The sequence below is a fragment of the Rutidosis leptorrhynchoides genome, chromosome 4 (assembly GCF_046630445.1).
Source record: "Rutidosis leptorrhynchoides isolate AG116_Rl617_1_P2 chromosome 4, CSIRO_AGI_Rlap_v1, whole genome shotgun sequence".
NCBI lineage: Eukaryota > Viridiplantae > Streptophyta > Magnoliopsida > Asterales > Asteraceae > Rutidosis > Rutidosis leptorrhynchoides.
The window spans coordinates 428,569,051-428,592,466 of NC_092336.1; the positions used below are offsets into that span (position 1 = coordinate 428,569,051).

Below are 23,416 nucleotides of genomic sequence, written 5' to 3' on the forward strand. Positions count from 1 at the left end.
ATATATATATATATATATATATATATATATATATATATATATATATATATAACTATCTTATTCGAAGATTTAAACTTGTAATCACTAGAACATAGTTTAGTTAATTCTAAACTTGTTCACAAACAAAGTTAATCCTTCTAAATTAACTTTTAAAATCAACTAAACACATGTTCTATATCTCTATGATATGCTAACTTAATGATTTAAAACCTGGAAACACGAAGAACACCGTAAAACCGGACATACGCCGTCGTAGTGAAACAGGGGGCTGTTTTGGGTTAGATAATTAAAAACTATGATAAACTTTGATTTAAAAGTTTTCCTTCTGGGAAAATGATTTTTCTTATGAACATGAAACTATATCCAAAAATCATGGTTAAACTCAAAGTAGAAGTATGTTTTTCAAAATGGTCATCAAGATCTCGTTCTTTCGACTGAAATGACTACCTCTTACAAAAATGACTTGTAACTTGTATTTCTGACTATAAACTTATACTTTTTCTGTTTAGTTTCATAAATTTCTGTTCATGATGAAACCATAGCAATTGGAATTCACTCAAAACGGATTTAAAACGAGGAAGTTATGGGTAAAATAAAATTGGATATTTTTGCTTGTTGGAGCTACGTGAAATTTGTAATAAATCCATACTAAGCATAACTTAACTAACTTATATTGTATTATACATGTCTTGATAGACCATAGACACGTATACAATATTTTGACATATCATATCGACGTCATCTATATATATTATTTGAAACAACCATAGACACTCTATATGCGGTAATGATCGAGTTAGCTATACAGGGTTGGGGTTGATTCCAAAATAATATATATACTTTGAGTTGTGATCGAGTCTGAGACTTGTATGCACTGGGTCGTGGATTGATTCGAGATAATATATATTGATTTATTTCTGTACTACTAACTGTGGACAATTATTTGGGGACTACAAACGTTAGACTGTCAACTTAACAAACTTAAATCGTTAAAATGTAATAAAATATGGTATAATTATATTTCGATCACAATTTGATATATATATATATATATATATATATGTTATAGGTTCATGAATCAACCCGTGGCCAAGTCTAATTCTCGACGAATTGATAATCTGTGAAAGCGAGTTATAGTCCTACTTTTAAAATCTAATATTTTTGGGATGAGAATACATGCAGTTTTATAAATGTTTTACAAAATAGACACAAGTACGTGAAACTACATCATATGGTTGAATGGATCGAAACCGAATATGCCCCTTTTAGCTTGGTAGCCTAAGAATTAGGGAACTGGCCCCTAATTGACGCGAATCCTAAAGATAGATCTATTGGGCCCAACAAGCCCCGTCCATTGTTGCAGATGCTTTAGTACTTCGAAATTATCATGTCCGAAGGATGTCCAGGAATGACGGGGATATTCTATATGCATCTTGTTAATGTCGGTTAACAGGTGTTCACCATATGAATGATTTTTATGTAGATTATATGTTATTGAAAGATGAAATCTTGTGGTCTATTATTACAATTTGATAAATATATAGGTTAAACCTATAACTCACCAACATTTTTGTTGACGTTTAAAGCATGTTTATTCTCAGGTGATTATTAAGAGCTTCCGCTGTTGCATGCTAAATAAAGACAGGATTGGAGTTTGCATGCTTGTATAATATTGTTTAAAAATTGCATTCGAAGACTTAAGTTATTGTGTAATATTATTGTAAACCATTATGTAATGGTCGTGTGAAAACGTTATATTTTATATTATCATTATTTGATAATCTTTGGAATGTTTTTAAACCTTTATCGATAAAATAAAGGTTATGGTTTGTTTTAAAAATCGAATGCAGTCTTTGAAAAACGTCTCATATAGAGGTCAAAACCTCGCAATGAAATCAATTAATATGAAACATTTATAATCGATATGAACGGGACATTTCATAGGGTTTCAATTTTTTTCAGAATATTTTTGAATGGTCAACACTGTCATCGTCATGTTCGTGGGATCCGAGAACAGTAGTCGAATTCATGGATGGTAATTTCAATATTTAGTTGATTAATTTAGGGTTTTCTTACTTCAGTGTCTTATGTTTGATTAACATCTAATTGATACATAATCCCATACGGGCATCTAATACTACCCGTATGTAGAGAAATAATCCCATGTAGAACGATACTTCTAGCCCTAATTGATTCAGAAATCGGTCTGTGAACAAATCGACAAATTGTTTGAACATACATGAATGATTCAGTGGCGAAGTGTAATCAATAATTGGTGTTCAATTCCCTAGAATCCATAACTACTGTAAGATATATCTTGAAACGAATTCCTGATGATCAATTTTCATTTATTAATTTTATTACGATTGATGTTTATTTCAAAGCGGTTAGACTGAATTTGTCAAGACCTGTTTGTTTCAAAGGCAATTGTGGCCAATCCTGTTGAAGTTATGACCAACTGTCATGGATCACATGTTCTTAGAAGTCTTCTCTGTTTATGTAAATGGGTCCCGTTAGATTCATCAGATTTTCATCCGAAGAAATCACCTGTTGTACTTGCACAACGGTTAAATTTTAAGTCTTCACGTTCAGATGGGCGTGGATACCGTGAATCGCAGCTGGAATTTCCAGACATGCTCAAGTTTCTTGTGTCAGAGATACTAAAAAAAAAACTTATTTGTTTGAAGATTGATTTGGGTCATTATAATAAGTTGTCAGTTCAATTTACTTTTTATTACGGTTCATATGGGATAGCCTAATCCCTTTTGTTTCTATCCTAATCCCTTTTGTTTCTATCTTCTTATTTCTTTTACCTCTTCATTTAAATTTGTATCTGTATATTATGATGTATTTATGCTGTTATTTGTTTAAATGGTTTATGTTTTTTTTTTTATTGTTTATAATGTATTTATGATATAAGTGTTTTTGGTGTAATTTTAAATTTGAATATTATGATATATTTATTTATGATATAATTGATTATGGTTTAATTTAGGGTTAGTGTCTAGATTTATAGTTTAAGATTTATATTATAGGGTTTAGAGTTTAAGTTTAGGGTTTATAATTATAGGGTTTAGAGTTTAGGTTTAGGGTTTAGGTTTAGGGTTTAGAGTTTAGGTTTAGCGTTTAGGGTTTATATTATAAGATTTAGAGTTTAGGTTTAGGGTTTATATTTAGGGTTTAGGGTTTATGTTTAGGGTTTAGAGTTTAGATTTAGCGTTTAGGGTTTAGATTTAGGGTTAAGGGTTTAGGTTAGGGTTTAGATTTAGGGTGTAGGGTTTAGATTTAGGGTTTGGGGTTTAGATTTTAGGGTTTAGAGTTTAGGTTTTGGGTTTAGATTTAGGGTTTAGGGTTTAGAGTTTAGGTTAGTGTTTAGATTTTAGGGTTTATATTTTAGGGCTTAGGGTTTAGGGTTAGGGTTCAGAGTTTTTAGGGTTTATATTTTAGGGTGTAGTGTTTATATTTAGGGTTTAGATTTTAGAATTTATGGTTTAGGGTTTAGGGTTTAGTATGTAGGGTTAAGGGTTGGTGGTTTAGAGTTTAGGGTTTAGGTTTTAGATATAGGGTTTAGGGTTAAGAGTTTAATGTATAGGGTTTAAGGCTTAAGGTTTAGTTTTTACAATTTATGATTTAGGGTATAGGGTTTGAGGTTTAAGGTTTATATTTTAGAATTTATGATTTAGGGTGTAGGGTATAGGGCTTAGGGTTTAGTTTTTATAATTTATGGTTTAGAGTATAGATATAGGGTTTGGGGTTTAGGGTTTATTTTATAGGATTTAGGGTTTAAGTTTTAGAGTTTATGGTTTAATGTATAGGGGTTAGGGTATATAGTTTAGGGTTTAAGGTATATAGTTTATGGTTTAGGGTTTAAATTTTAGAATTTAAGGTTTAGGGTATAGGGTTTAAAAGGGTTTAAGGTTTAAGGTTTAGGGTTTAGGGTTTAGTGTGTAGGGTAAAAGGTTGGTGGTTTAGGGTTTAGGGTTTAGAGTTTAAAGGTTAGTGTATAGGGTTTAAGCTTAATGGATAAAAAGATTAACGTTGAAAGTTAATGGTTTAAGGTTTAGGAATTGATATTTAGAGTTTACGGTTTACAGTTTAGAATTTAGGATTAAGATTTTAGAATTTATGCTTTAGGGTTTAGGGTTGATTTAGGTTTTAGAGTTTAGTGTATAGGGTTTGGGGTTTAGTGTTTAGAGTTTAGACTTTAAGGTTTAAGGTTTAGATTTTAGAGTTTATGGTTTAGGGTATAGGGTTTAGGGCTTATGATTTAGTTTTTACAATCTATCGTTTAGAGTATAGATATAGGGTTCAGGGTTTAGTATATAGGATTTAGGGTTTAGTGTATAGGGTTTAGGGTATATGGTTTAGGGTTTAGAGTTTAGGGTTTAGATTTTAGAATTTAAGGTTTAGGGTTTAGGGTATAGGGTTTAGGGTTTTGAGTTCTGGGTTTAGAGTTTAGTGTGTAGAGTAAAGGGTTGGTGATGGTTTAGATATAGGGTTTAGGGTTTAGAGTTTAGTGTATAGGGTTTAGAGTTTAGGATTTAGGTTATAAAATATGAGATTACAAAAATTGAATAATTTATTCTAACTACATCTACATGAGTCAAATATAAGTAATATGTTATTTATTTTTTTAAAATTTGCAGACTGAAAAGAAAAAAGCAAAGATAGATAAGCAGTTATGAAACACTAAAAAAAGGTTCCAATTGTTAGAATGACAATAGTAATTGTTAATTTCAAACTGTTATAATTAAAGTACAATTATATTTTTTTTATTGTAGGCGTACTTCACTAAAATGGAAGAAAACGTTATACAACTGAATAGGAAATACAACAAAAAAATGAACTACTACAAAAGGTACTTTTTTAATACATGTTCTCCAAAAAATAGAAAATATACGAATTTATGACTTTCAATTCTCAATGCATTTACAATTACATTGCTAAAGTATTATATCACATTTACAGATTGCCAGGAACCAAGACCTCAATCGTGGTACATCTTATTTTAATATAATTTACATACTTCGATCTTTTATAATAATAATAAAAAAATACTATATATACCTTATAAGTTTTTGTTTAAATATTTCCTAAAGATCCGATTAACTTTAGCAAAGAGTATAGTGATTGGTTTGCCGAACATCACCAACGTATATTACAACTACGTAGAAGATTGATTGGAAAATTCATTGAAGACGACATCTACCGATTATCGAAAACTATAGCTTATTTAATATGAAAAATATTCGCTACTAAATTTGATGTCTTCGGTATTACTTATGGTACTTGAATGTGTCCTACTCAACGGTGTATAATGTGGATTGGTGGATTACGTCCAACTGATATGCCACAGGCAAGTGCACGAAATTATTTCTTTACCTTATTTATTATTATTGGTTTTATATTAACTACTTTTTCATATTTCAATTTCGAGATTAACATACATTAACTTAATCTAGATTGTGACAGTTAATCGACAATCGTACTGAAGTTTTTGGACCTCAACTTGAAAAAATGAAATCTTTAACATCTGAAATTACGAACAAAGAGATTGCACTTAGTACAAAATTTAGAAATTTAGAAGTCACAATATCAAATACTTTAACAGGGAAATATTTTGTGATTAAAGGAAACGAAGTGTCAATGTCAAGTTATTACAATTCTATGTCATTTTTAGTTGGAAAACTTACTATTATGCACAACTTTATGGATGAGGTATGCTAAATCATAAATTTCATACATCTTCAAAATAATTAAAATATATATATATATATATATTACAATATTATGCATTTTATTACAAATATAATGTTTCAACTCATTATAAGCTGATGAATTACGATAGAAGATTTTCTCAGGGATGCACATAGTACTAACAACAAGACAAATAGTTATGACATTATTCACAATTCATGATCGTCTAACAGAGAATAACTACATTGTCGAATATGTGAAAAATGCAACGAAGATCTGAGATAACCATCCACAATTCTTAATTCAAGCGCTTAAAACTACATCACGATATCGGAGATGATTTATGTAATTTCAATCAAAATTTTGTTTTTTTATTTATTCGTTAGTACATTTTGAAACTTTAAAAATTTGAATCCCCTATAAAATATTTGGTTTAATGTTCATCATAGACTTAATAATAGTTCGTTAGTACATTTTGAAACTTTAAAAATTTCAAGCCCCTATAAAACATTTGGTTTAATTTCATCTAGATATAATAATAGTTTTTAATTTATATATATAATTTTATAGTTTAAATGATTCGACCCTTCAAAAATTCCGCGAAACCGCGAGTTTTTAACTAGATTATTATTAAATGTCGATTAATTTTTTTTTCATTTATCAACCAATTTAAAAACAACATATAATCCGCACCTCTTTATGCCTTCTTTTAATCTGTAACAAACTTCCACTAATAAAACATTGACTATTGTAAAATTGTCAAGATTTGTTATTATCATTTATCATCCATATCAAATTACAAGCTAAAATTATATTATTACGTTTATTTTATTAATATAAATATATAAATATGATAAGGGAGATGATACTTACACACTCAAAATTAAATCATTCACAATTTTTAGCACAAAATTGACAGTTATAACCTTAAGTTTATCTAGAGAGTTGAACCTCCATAATTATAAATTAAGGGTATAATAGTAAGTTAATGTGTATGGATCAATTATTGGTGTGTGACTATCATCTCCCATATGATAATCATGTTAATACTATATATTATCTTTCTTTATTGTCTATAATATCAAGACTTCATATAGGAATTAGGAATTCGTAATCATTTCAGTATGAATGAATAAAATCAGAAGAAAGGTTGCAAAATATCCTATAGAGTGAGTGGCGATGAAACCTTCTGGGATGGGAAGCACGTGAAAGTACATAAATAGGAAGTGAAAAAGACCAAAATAACCTTTTTTTAATAGTAAAATAATGAAGTGAATAGTGAATCTATAGCTTCTATCGATATATATAACGAGAATTAGGGTTCCCGCGTTGCTGCTCTAAGGTTTATGCGATTTTAACGCAAGCTATCGATTTAGACGACACATTTTACAATCACATGTTACCAAACCATTTATACTCTTCATGATCAATTGTACTCGTACCCTTTATCTAGCCTTCTCCAATATCATTGACATTTAGATCCTTTCATACGCCCTACCGTTTTCTTTAACGCCTGCCAAGATTTAAAACCATAACACTATGTAACACAACATATAGCAACTAAAAAATGACAAATGACAATCACATGTAGGTCCTTTCAACTATTTGAGAAGATCCTACGATCTTCTTGACATACAAACAGCCAACGACAATTAGTCCTTTCAACTATGTTGTTGTTATAATAAAATTTAAAAAAATATATTCAATCATATTGATCTGTACAATTTACAAACAAAGACTAAACTAAAAAGTAGTAGTTTTTAAAAATGTTCTTTAGTTTACCTGGCCAATGTGGGTTGGATGATTAAACCTATAACTCTTTTCATAGCCACACATCCCAGATTTCCAGTCCTTAGATTCACCTGGTCGATCCAGAAACACAACTGAACCATCAATAGCAGTCTCATCTTCACTCCCATCTGTTTGAATTCTCAAACGCCTTACAGCTTTTGTAATTTCAAAAAAGATTATAGAAATATACCAAGATACAAAAGTTTCCAAAATCTCACAAATTTCAATAAGTTCATGATCACAACATACGTAAACAAAATATTACTGTAGAAAATATCACCATGTTAATTAAAACAGCACAAACGAAAGAGAAATGCACTATATCATAGATTAAACATGAAGCAAAATATATGGAGTAATAAAAAATAGATAAAAAAATACCTTCGCAAATAAATTTGGAAACAAAAATCCCTTATAAAGAATCTTGAACCGAACCGGATCTTCTGTGACGGCTATTAAAGCATTATCAATGTTGAATATACAAATACATAAATTGGAAAGCATAATTGCAGATTTGCGTGTAAATACCAACCTTTATTGTTGAATGGACTGAAGCAACCGTCTTTGCCTCCTTATCTATATATAGAAATCGAGTACTCTCGTGACAACGGGTTCAATATATCCAAAGGTACCAGTGAGAAATGATATCAATCCAAATTATACCTGGAAAATGAAAAAATATATGGATTAGTGCAGCGTGATTAACATACATCAGTGTCAACCAAATGTGATTAAAAAAATAAATTTCAAATTCTGATCAAATACAGACTGTTTTATTGATGGTATTCTTTCATATCTTATTCCTGTTGCCTGCCAAAAGAACATTAAAGATTTTTTGCACCAAAAAAACACATACCCAATGTAAGGGTGGTGCTACTTTACTTTTTATACATAAAACCCCCAAATGACTTATAATTGAACTAATAAAGTAAATGTTGAATTTACATCTGACACATGCACCTATTTTAGTTATAAACTTAAAGTTACGGCGTGTTTGCATCAACCAAACTGGAAGCAAAAATACACGCTTTACCTGACCCATCCATGTTGCCACCTTTAGCGAAAATATAAAACCTCAACCATGTTTTGTACCTGCGAATTTTAATTATTGGACATTCCAGGCATTTGAGAAATATTTAAACCCGGAGAGTTTGAACAACTAATTGTGAAATTTAAGTAGTTGAATTTCTCAATGTATCACTTTTAGCCATCTTTGTTTCTATAACAGATGGCTACCATCATGACCAACTGCTGAGAATGGTGAAGCAGTTGGCGAATAAGAACCATATGATGAATGGTTTTAAGGGATTCTTTGCCTGGACTGAGTAGGTTTGCTAACCTGTAACAGTAAAAAAAAAAAAAATTACCACAATCTTTTGTTCAAGAGTATATGTCATGACGGATTTATGTAACAGATTATATACCTGGAACCGAAGTATTGTCCGGGCAAGCTGGTGGAAGGTTGAAAATCTGAAATGCACAACATCCGATTATGATAGAGTATATCTGGGTCGCCATTGAGTCTACAAATTCAGAAACATCTTTGGTAAAAATACAGAAACAGTAATAAACTGAACACATCATTTATAAGTTACAATTAATAAAAAGACTGTTCGTATGGGATTATTTGCCTAGACTGAGTAGGTTTGTAACCTGTTGTGGTAAAATTTTTTACCACAATCTTCAATTCAATAGTATATGTTATCTTGAATTTATGTATATAACAGACTGGAAATGTTCGGACAAACTGGTGGAAGGCTGAAATGCACAACATCGGGCTGCGATAGAGTATATCTGGGTCGCCATTAAGTCTACAAATTCATAAACATATTTGGTAATAATTCATAAACTTGAGCCCATTTCTATGCAGACACTATAGAAATCAACATTAGATATTTGAACTGTATTCTAACTTTGAGTGGATAACAGTCAAGAGTTCATGTGATTAGCATTGAGTGTTGGAAGTTAAACTTGATTTTAGGCTATGTGTTTGCAAGTATACAAATATATGGATCAAGATTGTAGTCCAATATCTAGAAACTTCTTGTAATATCTAGTAGTGAAAGTGAGTAGAAACATCTTGTAAAATATCTAAGATAATATTTAGGAAATATCTAGATAATACTTAGAAAATATCTAGATATTAGTAGATGATGGAGGGTTCTAGACTACTCTATTGAGTAGTATAAATAGAGGGTTTCACCCCTCATTTGTAATCAAGCAACAAAGCAATTCAATAAGCAATAAAAGAAAAGCTTTCAAGATCAATAAAACTTCTAAATCATCAATCCTCTCTTCCACAAATAATATACATAACCTCCTATTTCTAACAAATTGGTATCAGAGCTTGGCTCGACAAGATGATGGCCAACAATGTTATCACGTTTCCTCGCCTCACAAAGGATAATTATGATCGATGGAGCATCCAAATGAAGACCTTCCTAGGTGGACAAGACTTATGGGAGATTGTGGAGGAAGGCTATGAGGAACCTGCAGAAAAAGGTCCTCTCGGCAAGGAGAAAAAATTAATGAAGACGAACGATCAAAAGGCTCTTTCCATCATCCAACAAAGTGTAGATGATGGAGCTTTTGAGAAAATTGCAAGTGCAACCACCGCCAAGAAAGCATGGGAGATCTTGGAGAATTCTTATAAGGGAGTTGATAAGGTGAAAAAGGTTCGACTACAAACACTACGAGGTGAGTTCGAATCCTTAAATAAGAAAGACTCAGAATCAATTTCTGATTATTTTACAAGAGTCTTGGCGGTTGTCAATCAATTAAAGAGGAATGGCGAAACTTTAAGTGATGTGAGGGTCATTGAGAAAATTCTTAGATCATTAGATTCAAAATTCGACTATATAGTCGTAGCCATTGAAGAATCTAAAGATCTAGAATCAATGACTATCGATGAACTCATGGGTTCACTACAAGCCCATGAAGAGAGGTTCAATAAGAAAAATAAGGAGCCTTTGGAGCAAGCTTTACAAGCAAAACTCTCTTTCAAGGAAGAGAACAGTGAAAAGACTCATCAAACGAGTCAACGAGGTTGTGGTCAAGTACGTGGCCGAGGACGAGGGCAAGGATATATCAAACGTGGAGGTTATAGTTCTTACAAAAATGAAGAAAGAAGTCAAGATTTTCACCCGACAAGAGGTCGTGGGAGAGGCTACACAAGTAGAAAGCCAAGGTATGCCAATTCTCAAACCAAATGCTATAATTGTCATAAATTTGGCCACTATGCTTCGGAATGCGAGAAGTCAAACAATTACGTGCAAGAAAGAGCAAATTTTGCACAAGAAGATACTGAAGCCGTGGAAAACACTTTGTTACTAGCATGCAAAGGTGAAGATAACGGAGAATCAAATTTGTGGTATCTCGACACGGGTGCAAGCAACCATATGTGCGGTGACAAAAACATGTTTGTGGAGTTAGACGAGGTAATTAGTGGAAATATCACCTTCGGAGATTCCTCTAAAGTCCCGGTTAAAGGCAAAGGTAAGATTCTCATCCGCTTGAAAAATGGAAGGCATCAATTTATCTCTAACGTGTATTATGTGCCCAATATGAAGACGAATATACTGAGTATTGGACAACTCTTGGAGAAAGGCTATGATATTCACATGATAAATCGTACCCTTTCTTTAAGAGACCAAAAAGGAGGTTTGATTGCTAAGGTGCCAATGTCAACGAATAGGATGTTCATGCTAAATATTCAACATGACATTCCAAGATGTTTAAAAGCATGTTTCAAAGATAATTCTTGGCTTTGGCACATGAGATACGGGCACTTAAATTTTGGAGGCTTAAAATTATTATCAAGTAAAGGAATGGTGAAGGGTTTGCCTCCAATTAATCATCCGGATCAAATATGTGAGGGATGCCTTCTAGGAAAGCACTTTCGAAACAGTTTTCCAATAGAAGCTTCTAGTAGAGCGAAGAAACCTCTAGAAATTATTTACACGGATGTGTGTGGACCCATCAGCCCACCGTCTTTTGGTAAAAATAGATATTTTCTTCTATTCATTGATGATTTTAGTCGAAAGACATGGGTCTATTTTCTAAAAGAGAAGTCGGAAGCTTTTGGAATGTTCAAGAAGTTTAAAGCATTTGTGGAGAATCAAAGTGGTCTCACCATAAAGGCGTTGAGATCCGATCGTGGAAGAGAGTTCACATCCAAGGAATTCAAGGAATTTTGCGACAACAATGGGTTACGACATCCTCTAACCCTTCCGTATTCACCTCAGCAAAATGGTGTTGCGGAAAGAAAAAATAGGACCATTCTTGATATGGCTCGGAGTATGTTAAAGAGCAAAAGGATGCCTAAGGAGTTTTGGGCTGAGGCAGTGGACTGTGCGATCTATCTAGCAAATCGTTCGCCCACTAGAAGCGTCAAGAACAAAACGCCCATTGAAGCTTGGAGTGGAAGGAAGCCCGGCATCTCACACCTTCGAGTGTTCGGAAGTGTGGCATATGCTCATGTGCCAGATCAGAAGAGGACGAAGCTCGAGGATAAAAGTGAGAAACTCATATTCGTGGGTTATGACTCAAGTTCGAAGGGTTACAAGCTATACAATCCCAAGAATGGTAAAGTAATCTCAAGTCGAGACGTGGTGTTCGATGAAGAATGTAGCGACCCGACCAAATCGTCATTGACGGCGCCAACTACTTAGGTCCCATTGCGTGGTCGTAAGTCTTTAAAATGACGTTTGACCAAAACATGTCGCCTTCATTTCTTAAATAAAGATTGTTCCCAAGTTTACAATAATTGTTCAACCAAAAGTTTCGTTACAAAGTTATAAGTACAAATGAAATCTAGGCGACACAGTTTTAAATGAAGTCAAAAGACGCTCCATATATGCATGTATACTCGACATCCAAGCAAGTATCAAAAGTGTGAGCGGTAGCATGTATCATTAAGTATTCAAGACCTGAGAAAAACATAGAAAATCTGTCAACGAAAACGTTGGTGAAATCATAGGTTTAGTAAGTATAGTATTGAACTACAAGGTTCGTTATGAATTGCTTATCCAAAAACGTTCACATTCCAAAAATGGTATTTGTATCACGAGCACCCAATTATCAAGGCTTAACTGAATCTTCCCTCTGAATTTTGAATTTAGTGTTAGAACTTACACTATACATTGTTGAAATTATATTTCATTCACTAACGGTAGCGAACCGTCTGAATGAGGGTTTGTTAAACCCGTATGGCCACACAACATAATTACTCGCTTACACTTACACTCTGCAAGTGGAACTAATGATAATTGGATTGAGGACTTTTGTTCAAACTCGCATGCATCTTTGTATTCGTATTTGTTCAAAGTGTAAAAGTATGAAAAGTATATAAGTATGAAATGTATGCGTTTCTCAGCCCACGATGTAAAGAATAAAAGTGATTGAAAAGTGGGACTATGATCTCACCTTGAGCGCAAGAGTAAAAGATACTTCACAAGTAAACGTATGCAAGAACGAATGCTAGTCTTGACCTAAACAAATAGGTTGTATCAATAACGGTAAACACGGTTGGTCAAAGTTGTTCAATTAGTCCTATGGCTCGTTACGACTCGATTATATAGCATGTGAATCAAATTGTCAAGTTTCATGCAAGATGCAAGTAAAGAATCATGTTAGAAAGATTGCATAATCATTTGGTTAAGTTTGACAAAAAGTCAAACTTGGGTCGGGTCAAAGTCAACGAAAAAGTCAACACGTTCGGGTCGGGTCCCGAACTATTTTTCTGTACTAGTTATTCATATATAAGCATGTTAGAACAAGTTTCATGTGAATCGGAGGTCCGTAGCATGGCAAACATTATTCGAAAATTGACAAAATTGGACAGCCCACTTTGGCGCGCCGCGCGGGTATATGGCGCGCCGCACCATTACCTGTGCAGAGAATTCTGGCAGTTTTTAAGTATTATGAACGAACCTAACTTCAAACAATCACCATTTATGACCCGCAAACAACCAAAACATGTATCTTATATCATCGGAAAGGTATTTTGACAAGGAACACAACTAACTACTTTTCATCAAGCGAAAACATCATTTACAATAACTGATTTCTCGCCAAGTGGTCATTCAAGGTCTATTTTCAAAGTTTCAAGTTCTTGAAATGCATTGCATGATTCGGGAATCCAATCCACACATATGATATGCCGTTTTGAAGGTAATTACTCATGCAATACAACTAAACACTTACTAACAACATTTCATGGCATCCAAAGTATCAAAATTTCATTTCAAGTTCATCAAACCCTAATCAAAATTCACAAAATTCACAAATCATGTATTTGAAGTTTTCTTAATCAACCTACGCATCAAAACGAAGCTAGTGATACTAGTAACATAATTAAAACATGAACTTTAACAATTTAACAACATTTAATCTTCCAAGATCAAAGATTAAGCAAACCCATTTTCAAGTGTTCAAACTAGTTACTCAAATCAACAAATCGAACAAACAAAACATATATTCGTGTTATACACGAGCCATAGACACTAATTAACACTTTTATAATTCAAAAACATCAAGAACACAAAATCTAGTGATTTTAGAAAGTTACCCAAATGAGATGAAATTGGTATCAAGTCGAAGAGGATGAAGAGAGGATTCCAAATATGTAATTTGTTTTGATGTTAGCCTCCAAATCCGAAATTTGATGATGAATCTTGTTTGAGTTCTTGAGAGGAAAATGGAAGTATGAAAAGAGAGAAAGAGAGAAAATGAGAGGAGGTGGTTGAATGTTTGACTAGTTGACCTAGTCAAATCTTTGGCCTCTTTGCAAGTTTAGTCCCTCTAGTTCGGGTGCGGGTGCGTGAATTAACCAAACGAATTATTTTGAATTACACGAGAGTACAAGAGATGTTATAATCCAATAACGAAAATATTTTAAGAATGTAAGCTAATGGAGGATACGAATCGAGATACTGAGGATATTATTAAAATAAAAAGACGGGCGTTAAAATAATTTAACGGAAAAATACGGGATGTTACATTACCCACACCTTAAAAGAAATTTCGTCCCGAAATTTAGTTGGAAGCAATAGTCGTTGATTCTTACTCGAGACCTAGTGTTGTCAATGCTATGAATAAGTGAAGATACGTCCTTGGGCATTTCCACAAATTTTGACAGTCGAGATCTCAGTTTATTTTAAGACTTGGTTTTACGATCCACAATTTCAACCAGTTTCCCATGAAGGGGAGTTTTCCATCATTAGTAAGTTTATCTAGGAGAGTAGCACGTTCCTGTTCTGTAGGACACGTCTCTAAGTTTGTTGCATGGAACGTAGGGTAAACGGAAACTTAATTGAGTCAAAAGTTCTAGACGGTAGGAGCGGTTCCAATACGCCCCAAGGTTTCAAAAGGATTAATATATCGCGGTTTTAACTTTCCCTGATTCCCGAAACTGATTACACCTTCCCAAGGTGCGAGTTCTCAATATTACACGGTTACTGACTTGGGATTCGAGAGGTTTATGTCGAATATCGGTATAGCCATTTTGGCGACTACGGGTCGTCTTGAGTCCTTCTCGGACTTGTACGATCTCAACTGTTATTTCTTGAATGAGTTCGGATCCGGTGATTTGCTTGCCACATGCTTTGGTCCAACGAATAGGGGTATGACATTTGCGGTCATATAGGGTTTCGGAAGTGCGGCGTTAATACACGAATGGTAACTACTGTGTGAGAGGAGACAACTAAAGGCAACAATACAAGTTTGTAACATGTCTTTCCAAGATGTGAAACGTACGTTTGTTTGGTCCGTTGGTTGTGGATGATATGTGGTACTCATGTTTAAACGTGTCTCTAAGGCTTCTTGTAACACTAGAAGTGAAACGAGTATTGTGATCCGAGATAATCGATAATGGTACACCGTGTTGGAATAGAATTAAGATATGTTTGAACAAGTTAGTTAGGGTTCAAAAATGTTCGTCAGGACTATTCAACCTCGTGGCGAATACTAATGTAATATGAGGAGTTTCTCTATCCATTGAGAAATTTTACAAAAAGTTTCCTTATACGAAAATGCGAGCGATAAAGATAGAAGTGAAATGAGAACTTAGAGTAGAGTGAGTTTACATCTTGAGATAGCCATGTCGCTCATGTAGTGGTCAAATGTTGAGACTTGGTGGGAAACGAGATAGTACATGTAGTTGTATAGTTCGGGGTTGAGTAGCAGTTGGCCGTATCAGGAGCATGAGGACGATAAGTCAAAGAGAAAGGAAGTATCCTTGGATCGTGTGGTATCTTGGGTCCCAGTAATATCAGACGGTCATAGTGAATTAACAGTGTCATATAACATGGTACGTAGTGGTGAGAAGATTGATCGGATCCATAATTAAGTATTCCAATCGTTCGTGCAAAACAACGAATTTCAGTTTCCTTTATTTCGAGTCGAGAGAGTATGCCTTTCAGGCGTTCAAGTAGAAACATTTCCATAATTGAATTCCCTTGTGTTACATGAGTTTAGCTAGTAAGGTTGGTGTGAATAACCGCGTTCAAAGTTCGGACACGGAGAGGTTTAGTCCTTTCCTGAGGGAGTTAACGGGGTTAAAGGACGAGTAACACGAGAAAAAGTCGGAAACGAATCTGCGGTAATAACCGGTGAGATCTAGGATTTTACGAATACAAGTCAGAGTCGTGAGGGTTTCCCGATTACGTGTAGCTTTGATTGCAAGATTCATTGTAATACCCTGACTACTAACAACATGGTCTAAAATTGGACTTCGTTTAACTGAAATTCTCACCCGGAGAATTCGGTATAAAGTTGCTCTTGTCTCGAGAGTTAGAGCGTAAGACGGAGATGTTGTTCATTTTCTTCTTTGCTTGAATTGAATAGGTTAAAACATCACCTACGAATATGATGACGAATTTATCTAGATAAGTTTATATATGCGACCCATAAGGCCCACGAATACGGACGAAGTCTTTGTTAAACTGAACAATATTTAAAGAAAATTATAACTATCGTAGTGGTTCGGAAAGCGATTTTGGAGACATCGTCTCCCTTAACCCTCAATTGATGATAACCGGAATGGGGTCGATTTTGGAATACACACGGAATCCTTGAGATTGACCAAGAGGTCGTTGATACGAGGAAGAGAGTATCGGTCCCTAACCGAAAATTATTTAGTTCACTAATTTCGAGCTCCTTAGTTCTATAGGTATCAAGTCGGTTTCAAAATTCCTACCCAAAATGTTAACGTACACCCTCCGATAAATTGTTTTCCGTTGTAAGTAGTGTCTAGGGGGAGTGGTGGGGTGCAAAGAGTACGAGTCAAAGCCTTGGTTATAAAACGTCTAACGGTACCCGAATCGAATAATCATGAAATATAAGAGTTATTGAGAGGAAACGTACCCGTGACTAGTTGTTATCTCGGGCTTCCTCGGTGTTGATGTTGAAAGCTTAGTCGCGTGTATCGGGGTTGGTTTTCTTCGTTGGGCACGCACTCCTAAAATGACCCGGCTGGCCACATTCAAAACAAACACCCGTCTTTGGTGCATTGGGCATCTTTTGAGCGACGGGAGCGGTATTCCTACAATCGTGGGCCACATGGCCACTTCTTTGACACTTCAAGCAAAATGGTTTGCCACATTCACCTAGATGATGCTTGTAGCACTCTTTACAATAGGGTAGGTATCCGGTATAACCTTTCTTGCCGTTGGGGGTGAAGGGCTTCATGGTGGGGTTGTTGTTGTAGTTGCCGGATTGGGGGGCTTCCCATTTCCTTTTGTTGTCACTCGACTTATCCTCGGCTTTAGGTGGCGGTACTTCAATTTCGTCCACCGTTTTGATCAATTGGCGGGCCATATTCAAGGCCTCTTGGTGATTAGGGGGTTTGGATGACATTACTCCTTGTTTGATGCTCTTGGGGAGACCATCCATGTAAAGTTCAACCCTTAGAGACTCAGTGGTCATGAGGTTTAGGCACATCAAGGCTAGCTCAGAAAATCGTTGATTATATGCCTTTAGGTCACTCCCGACTGCTTTTAAAGTTCTTAGCTCGTGTTCGAGCCTTCGAGTCTTTTCGCGTGGGAAGTATTCGGTGATCATCTTTTCTTTTAATTCGGGCCAAGAGAGGGCGTGGGCTGCATTGGTACCCACCGATTGTACATACGTGTTCCACCACGTGAGAGCGATACCGGCGAAGGTGTGGGTGGAATATTTGACTTTGTCTTGGTCCCGGCAACCGCTTATGCTAAAAACGGCTTCCGTTTGCTTAAACCATCGGGTGAGAATAACCGGTCCCCCGGTTCCATCGAAAGTATGAGGTTTGCACCCCATAAAGGTTTTGTAGGAGCATCCCTCGTTTGAGTTCTCGGCTCCATTGTTGTTGTTGTTGTTGCGGTTATTGTTATTGTTGTCGGAGGAGAGACTAGCCACAGCCGCACCTATGGCGGTGGCTATCATACGTTGAAGAGCTTGTTCGGAGGTCTCATTACGGGGCCCGCGACGAGGAGGCATTGTTCCTTCAATACACAAGAATATCGTTGATTAGTATTCTCAATAATACTAATCATGATATGGAATGATGATGTAGAGAAAATTTTCTTTGACTCGACTTAAATTCTTTATGTCATAATGTCGGAACGTCCATGTGAATCACCGTAATATAATCCCGGAAATTATATTACCCTGATTTACATGTGCATTTAACATTACTTCATAAAGTCAAGGTGGCGTGTCAACAAAATTTATCAACGTAAGATCAAAATCGGATACGAGTTAGATATGATAGAAGAGTTCGAGTATAAATGCACAAGTAGTCAAGTAATTCCTACTTCAAGTCTATATGCCGGTTGTAGTCTAGATTCACTAATGTACCCTATGACTCGGGGTTGACACCAATGAACTCTAAATCCCTACAACCAAAGCTCTGATACCATCTGTAGCGACCCGACCAAATCGTCATTGACGGCGCCGACTACTTAGGTCCCATTGCGTGGTCGTAAGTCTTTAAAATGACGTTTGACCAAAACATGTCGCCTTCATTTCTTAAATAAAGATTGTTCCCAAGTTTACAATAATTGTTCAACCAAAAGTTTCGTTACAAAGTTATAAGTACAAATGAAATCTAGGCGACACAGTTTTAAATGAAGTCAAAAGACGCTCCATATATGCATGTATACTCGACATCCAAGCAAGTATCAAAAGTGTGAGCGGTAGCATGTATCACTAAGTATTCAAGACCTGAGAAAAACATAGAAAATCTGTCAACGAAAACGTTGGTGAAATCATAGGTTTAGTAAGTATAGTATTGAACCACAAGGTTCGTTATGAATTGCTTATCCAAAAACGTTCACATTCCAAAAATGGTATTTGTATCACGAGCACCCAATTATCAAGGCTTAACTGAATATTCCCTCTGAATTTTGAATTTAGTGTTAGAACTTACACTATACATTGTTGAAATTATATTTCATTCACTAACGGTAGCGAACCGTCTGAAAGAGGGTTTGTTAAACCCGTATGGCCACACAACATAATTACTCGCTTACACTTACACTCTGCAAGTGGAACTAATGATAATTGGATTGAGGACTTTTGTTCAAACTCGCATGCATCTTTGTATTCGTATTTGTTCAAAGTGTAAAAGTATGAAAAGTATATAAGTATGAAATGTATGCGTTTCTCAGCCCACGATGTAAAGAATAAAAGTGATTGAAAAGTGGGACTATGATCTCACCTTGAGCGCAAGAGTAAAAGATACTTCACAAGTAAACGTATGCAAGAACGAATGCTAGTCTTGACCTAAACAAATAGGTTGTATCAATAACGGTAAACACGGTTGGTCAAAGTTGTTCAATTAGTCCTATGGCTCGTTACGACTCGATTATATAGCATGTGAATCAAATTGTCAAGTTTCATGCAAGATGCAAGTAAAGAATCATGTTAGAAAGATTGCATAATCATTTGGTTAAGTATGACAAAAAGTCAAACTTGGGTCGGGTCAAAGTCAACGAAAAAGTCAACACGTTCGGGTCGGGTCCCGAACTATTTTTCTGTACTAGTTATTCATATATAAGCATGTTAGAACAAGTTTCATGTGAATCGGAGGTCCGTAGCATGGCAAACATTATTCGAAAATTGACAAAATTGGACAGCCCACTTTGGCGCGCCGCGCGGGTATATGGCGCGCCGCGCCATTACCTGTGCAGAGAATTCTGGCAGTTTTTAAGTTTTATGAATGAACCTAACTTCAAACAATCACCATTTATGACCCGCAAACAACCAAAACATGTATCTTATATCATCGGAAAGGTATTTTGACAAGGAACACAACTAACTACTTTTCATCAAGCAAAAACATCATTTACAATAACCGATTTCTCGCCAAGTGGTCATTCAAGGTCCATTTTCAAAGTTTCAAGTTCTTGAAATGCATTGCATGATTCGGGAATCCAATCCACACATATGATATGCCATTTCGAAGGTAATTACTCATGCAATACAACTAAACACTTACTAATAACATTTCATGGCATCCAAAGTATCAAAAGTTCATTTCAAGTTCATCAAACCCTAATCAAAATTCACAAAATTCACAAATCATGTATTTGAAGTTTTCTTAATCAACCTACGCATCAAAACGAAGCTAGTGATACTAGTAACACAATTAAAACATGAAATTTAACAATTTAACAACATTTAATCTTCCAATATCAAAGATTAAGCAAACCCATTTTCAAGTGTTCAAACTAGTTACTCAAATCAACAAATAGAACAAACAAAACATATATTCATGTTATACACGAGCCATAGACACTAATTAACACTTTTATAATTCAAAAACATCAAGAACAAAAAATCTAGTGATTTTAGAAAGTTACCCAAATGAGATGAAATTGGTATCAAGTCGAAGAGGATGAAGAGAGGATTCCAAATATGTAATTTGTTTTGATGTTAGCCTCCAAATCCGAAATTAGATGATGAATCTTGTTTGAGTTCTTGAGAGGAAAATGGAAGTATGAAAAGAGAGAAAGAGAGAAAATGAGAGGAGGAGGTTGAAGGTTTGACTAGTTGACCTAGTCAAATCTTTGGCCTCTTTGCAAGTTTAGTCCCTCTAGTTCGGGTGCGGGTGCGTGAATTAACCAAACGAATTATTTTGAATTACACGAGAGTACGAAAGATGTTATAATCCAATAACGAAAATATTTTAAGAATGTAAGCTAATGGAGGATACGAATCGAGATACTGAGGATATTATTAAAATAAAAAGACGGGCGTTAAAATAATTTAACGGAAAAATGCGGGATGTTACAAAGAAGCAACATGGGATTGGAATGTTCCCGAAGAGGAGAACTACGACTTTCTCCCTTATCCATTCGAGAGTACTGCAAAGAACGAAGAATATCTAGAAGTTCAAGAACCTTCTAGTACACCATCTCCGCACTCTCCACATACTCCAACCACTACACCTAATGAAGTGACACCAACATCAAGAGGAGAATCAAGTAGGCTACAACATCACACAAGGAGCATTGAGGAGTTGTACGGGGTAACACAGCCTATGGAGGATCTATCATTGTTCTGCCTTCTTGTCGATTGTGTGCCAATAAGCTATGAAGACGCAACAAAAATCCAAAAGTGGAAATGTGCTATGGACGAAGAGATTCAAGCAATCGAGAAGAATAATACGTGGGATCTTGCCACACTACCAAAGGGACATAAGGCTATTGGTGTAAAATGGGTGTACAAGGCCAAGAAGAATTCCAAAGGTGAAGTTGAAAGATATAAGGCAAGGTTGGTGGCGAAGGGATATAGTCAACGAGCCGGCATTGACTATGACGAGGTATTTGCTCCCGTCGCTCGTCTAGAAACTATAAGATTGATAATCTCACTTGCGGCTCAACATAATTGGAAGATTTATCAAATGGATGTCAAATCCGCGTTCCTTAATGGCCACTTAGAAAAAGAAGTCTATATAGAACAACCTTTGGGATACATCGTGAAAGGCCAAGAGAATAAGGTGCTAAAATTGAAAAAGGCCTTATACGGGTTGAAGCAAGCGCCTCGGGCATGGAATAGCAGGATAGACAAGTATTTCCAGCAGAATGACTTTACGAAATGCCCCCATGAGCATGCCCTCTACACCAAAGTTAGCAATGATGGAGATGTTATGATTGTGTGCCTATACTTGGATGACTTGATATTCACCGGTAGTAATCCCAAAATGTTTGAGGAGTTCAAGAAAGCAATGGTTCGGGAGTTCGAGATGACCGACATTGGACTTATGGCTTACTATCTTGGGATCGAGGTAAAACAAAAGAAAGATGGAATATTCATATCCCAAGAAGGTTATGCGAATGAGGTGCTCAAGAAGTTTAAGATGAAGGACTGCAAGTCAATGAGCACACCGGTGGATTGCAATCTCAAATTGTCAAAAGATGATGAAGGATACTTGGTGGACCCAACACAATACAAGAGTTTGGTTGGAAGTCTGAGGTACCTAACCTGCACGAGGCCAGATATTCTCTACGGAGTTGGACTAGTAAGTCGATACATGGAAGCACCTACAATAAATCACTTGAAGGCGGCCAAGAGGATACTCCGCTACATCAAAGGTACGATTGACTATGGCCTGTTTTATTCACCTTCTGATCACTTCAAGCTAGTTGGATACAGTGATAGTGATTGGGTTGGAGACATAGATGATCGTAAGAGTATGAGTGGTTTCATGTTCTATATGGGAGATACGGCGTTCACATGGAGCTCGAAGAAGCAACCCATTGTGACTCTGTCAACGTGTGAAGCCGAGTTTGTAGCAGCAACATCGTGCACCTGTCATGCAATATGGCTCAGGAAGTTACTAAATGAGCTTAAGTTTTTTTCAAAAGGAAGCTACGGAGATATATGTGGATAACAAGTCTGCGATTGCTCTAGCAAAGAATCCAGTCTTCCATGATCGAAGCAAGCACATCGATACGAAATACCATTACATCAGGGAGTGTGTTACAAATAAAGAGGTGCAGATAAAGTACGCGAAGTCACTTGACCAAGTTGCTGATATTTTCACAAAGCCTCTAAAACATGAGACGTTTCAGAGATTGCGGAATATGCTCGGAGTGACGAAATCAAGTTTAAGGGGGGCTGTTGGAAGTTAAACTTGATTTTAGGCTATGTGTTTGCAAGTATACAAATATATGGATCAAGATTGTAGTCCAATATCTAGAAACTTCTTGTAATATCTAGTAGTGAAAGTGAGTAGAAACATCTTGTAAAATATCTAAGATAATATTTAGGAAATATCTAGATAATACTTAGAAAATATCTAGATATTAGTAGATGATGGAGAGTTCTAGACTACTCCATTGAGTAGTACAAATAGAGGGTTTCACCCCTCATTTGTAATCAAGCAACAAAGCAATTCAATAAGCAATAAAAGAAAAGCTTTCAAGATCAATAAAACTTCTAAATCATCAATCCTCTCTTCCACAAATAATATACATAACCTCCTATTTCTTTTCTTTTCTTTTTTTTTTTTTTTTTTTTCGAACAGCAACAATATATTAAGAGGCTAGCAAGATGCTAAAGCCAAAAACAAAGAAACAATACAAATAATGCGAAAGTAAATGCAACGAAACAAGAAAAAACAAAAGAATTACAAAGAAGAAACAAAAGAAGATTATAACGGATTACAAAGCCAAGAGGTCCACGCGGGAGCAAATTTGGATCTAGCTTGAAGCCATGCGAAGGACGATAATCTTATGTTGTCAAATAAGTCTCTTTCTTTAATATTGCCGTTTTCATGAAGTGTGTCGTTTCTAAATCTCCATAACCACCAAAAAGTAGCAGCTACAATGCTATAAATGCGAGTCTTTTTAGACAAGGAACCATTTAACGAGTCCATCCAGATAAAGAAATCTTCAACAGTGATGAATGGATCAGGCCAAGGAATGGCCGTCCAAAGTCTGATTCGTCT

The 23,416-nt window shown here is 35.4% G+C and overlaps 1 protein-coding gene across 1 annotated transcript; it reads left to right on the plus strand.

Moving 5' to 3' along the window:
* The first annotated feature begins 5,317 nt into the window (after window positions 1-5,317).
* LOC139842077 (transcription factor TGA2.1-like) lies at window positions 5,318-5,977 on the plus strand. The gene is made up of 3 exons (XM_071832254.1): window positions 5,318-5,356; window positions 5,473-5,718; window positions 5,849-5,977. Exons 1-3 carry the CDS (start codon window positions 5,318-5,320, stop codon window positions 5,975-5,977), a joined length of 414 nt encoding a protein of 137 aa, XP_071688355.1.
* Window positions 5,978-23,416: the final 17,439 nt, after the last annotated feature.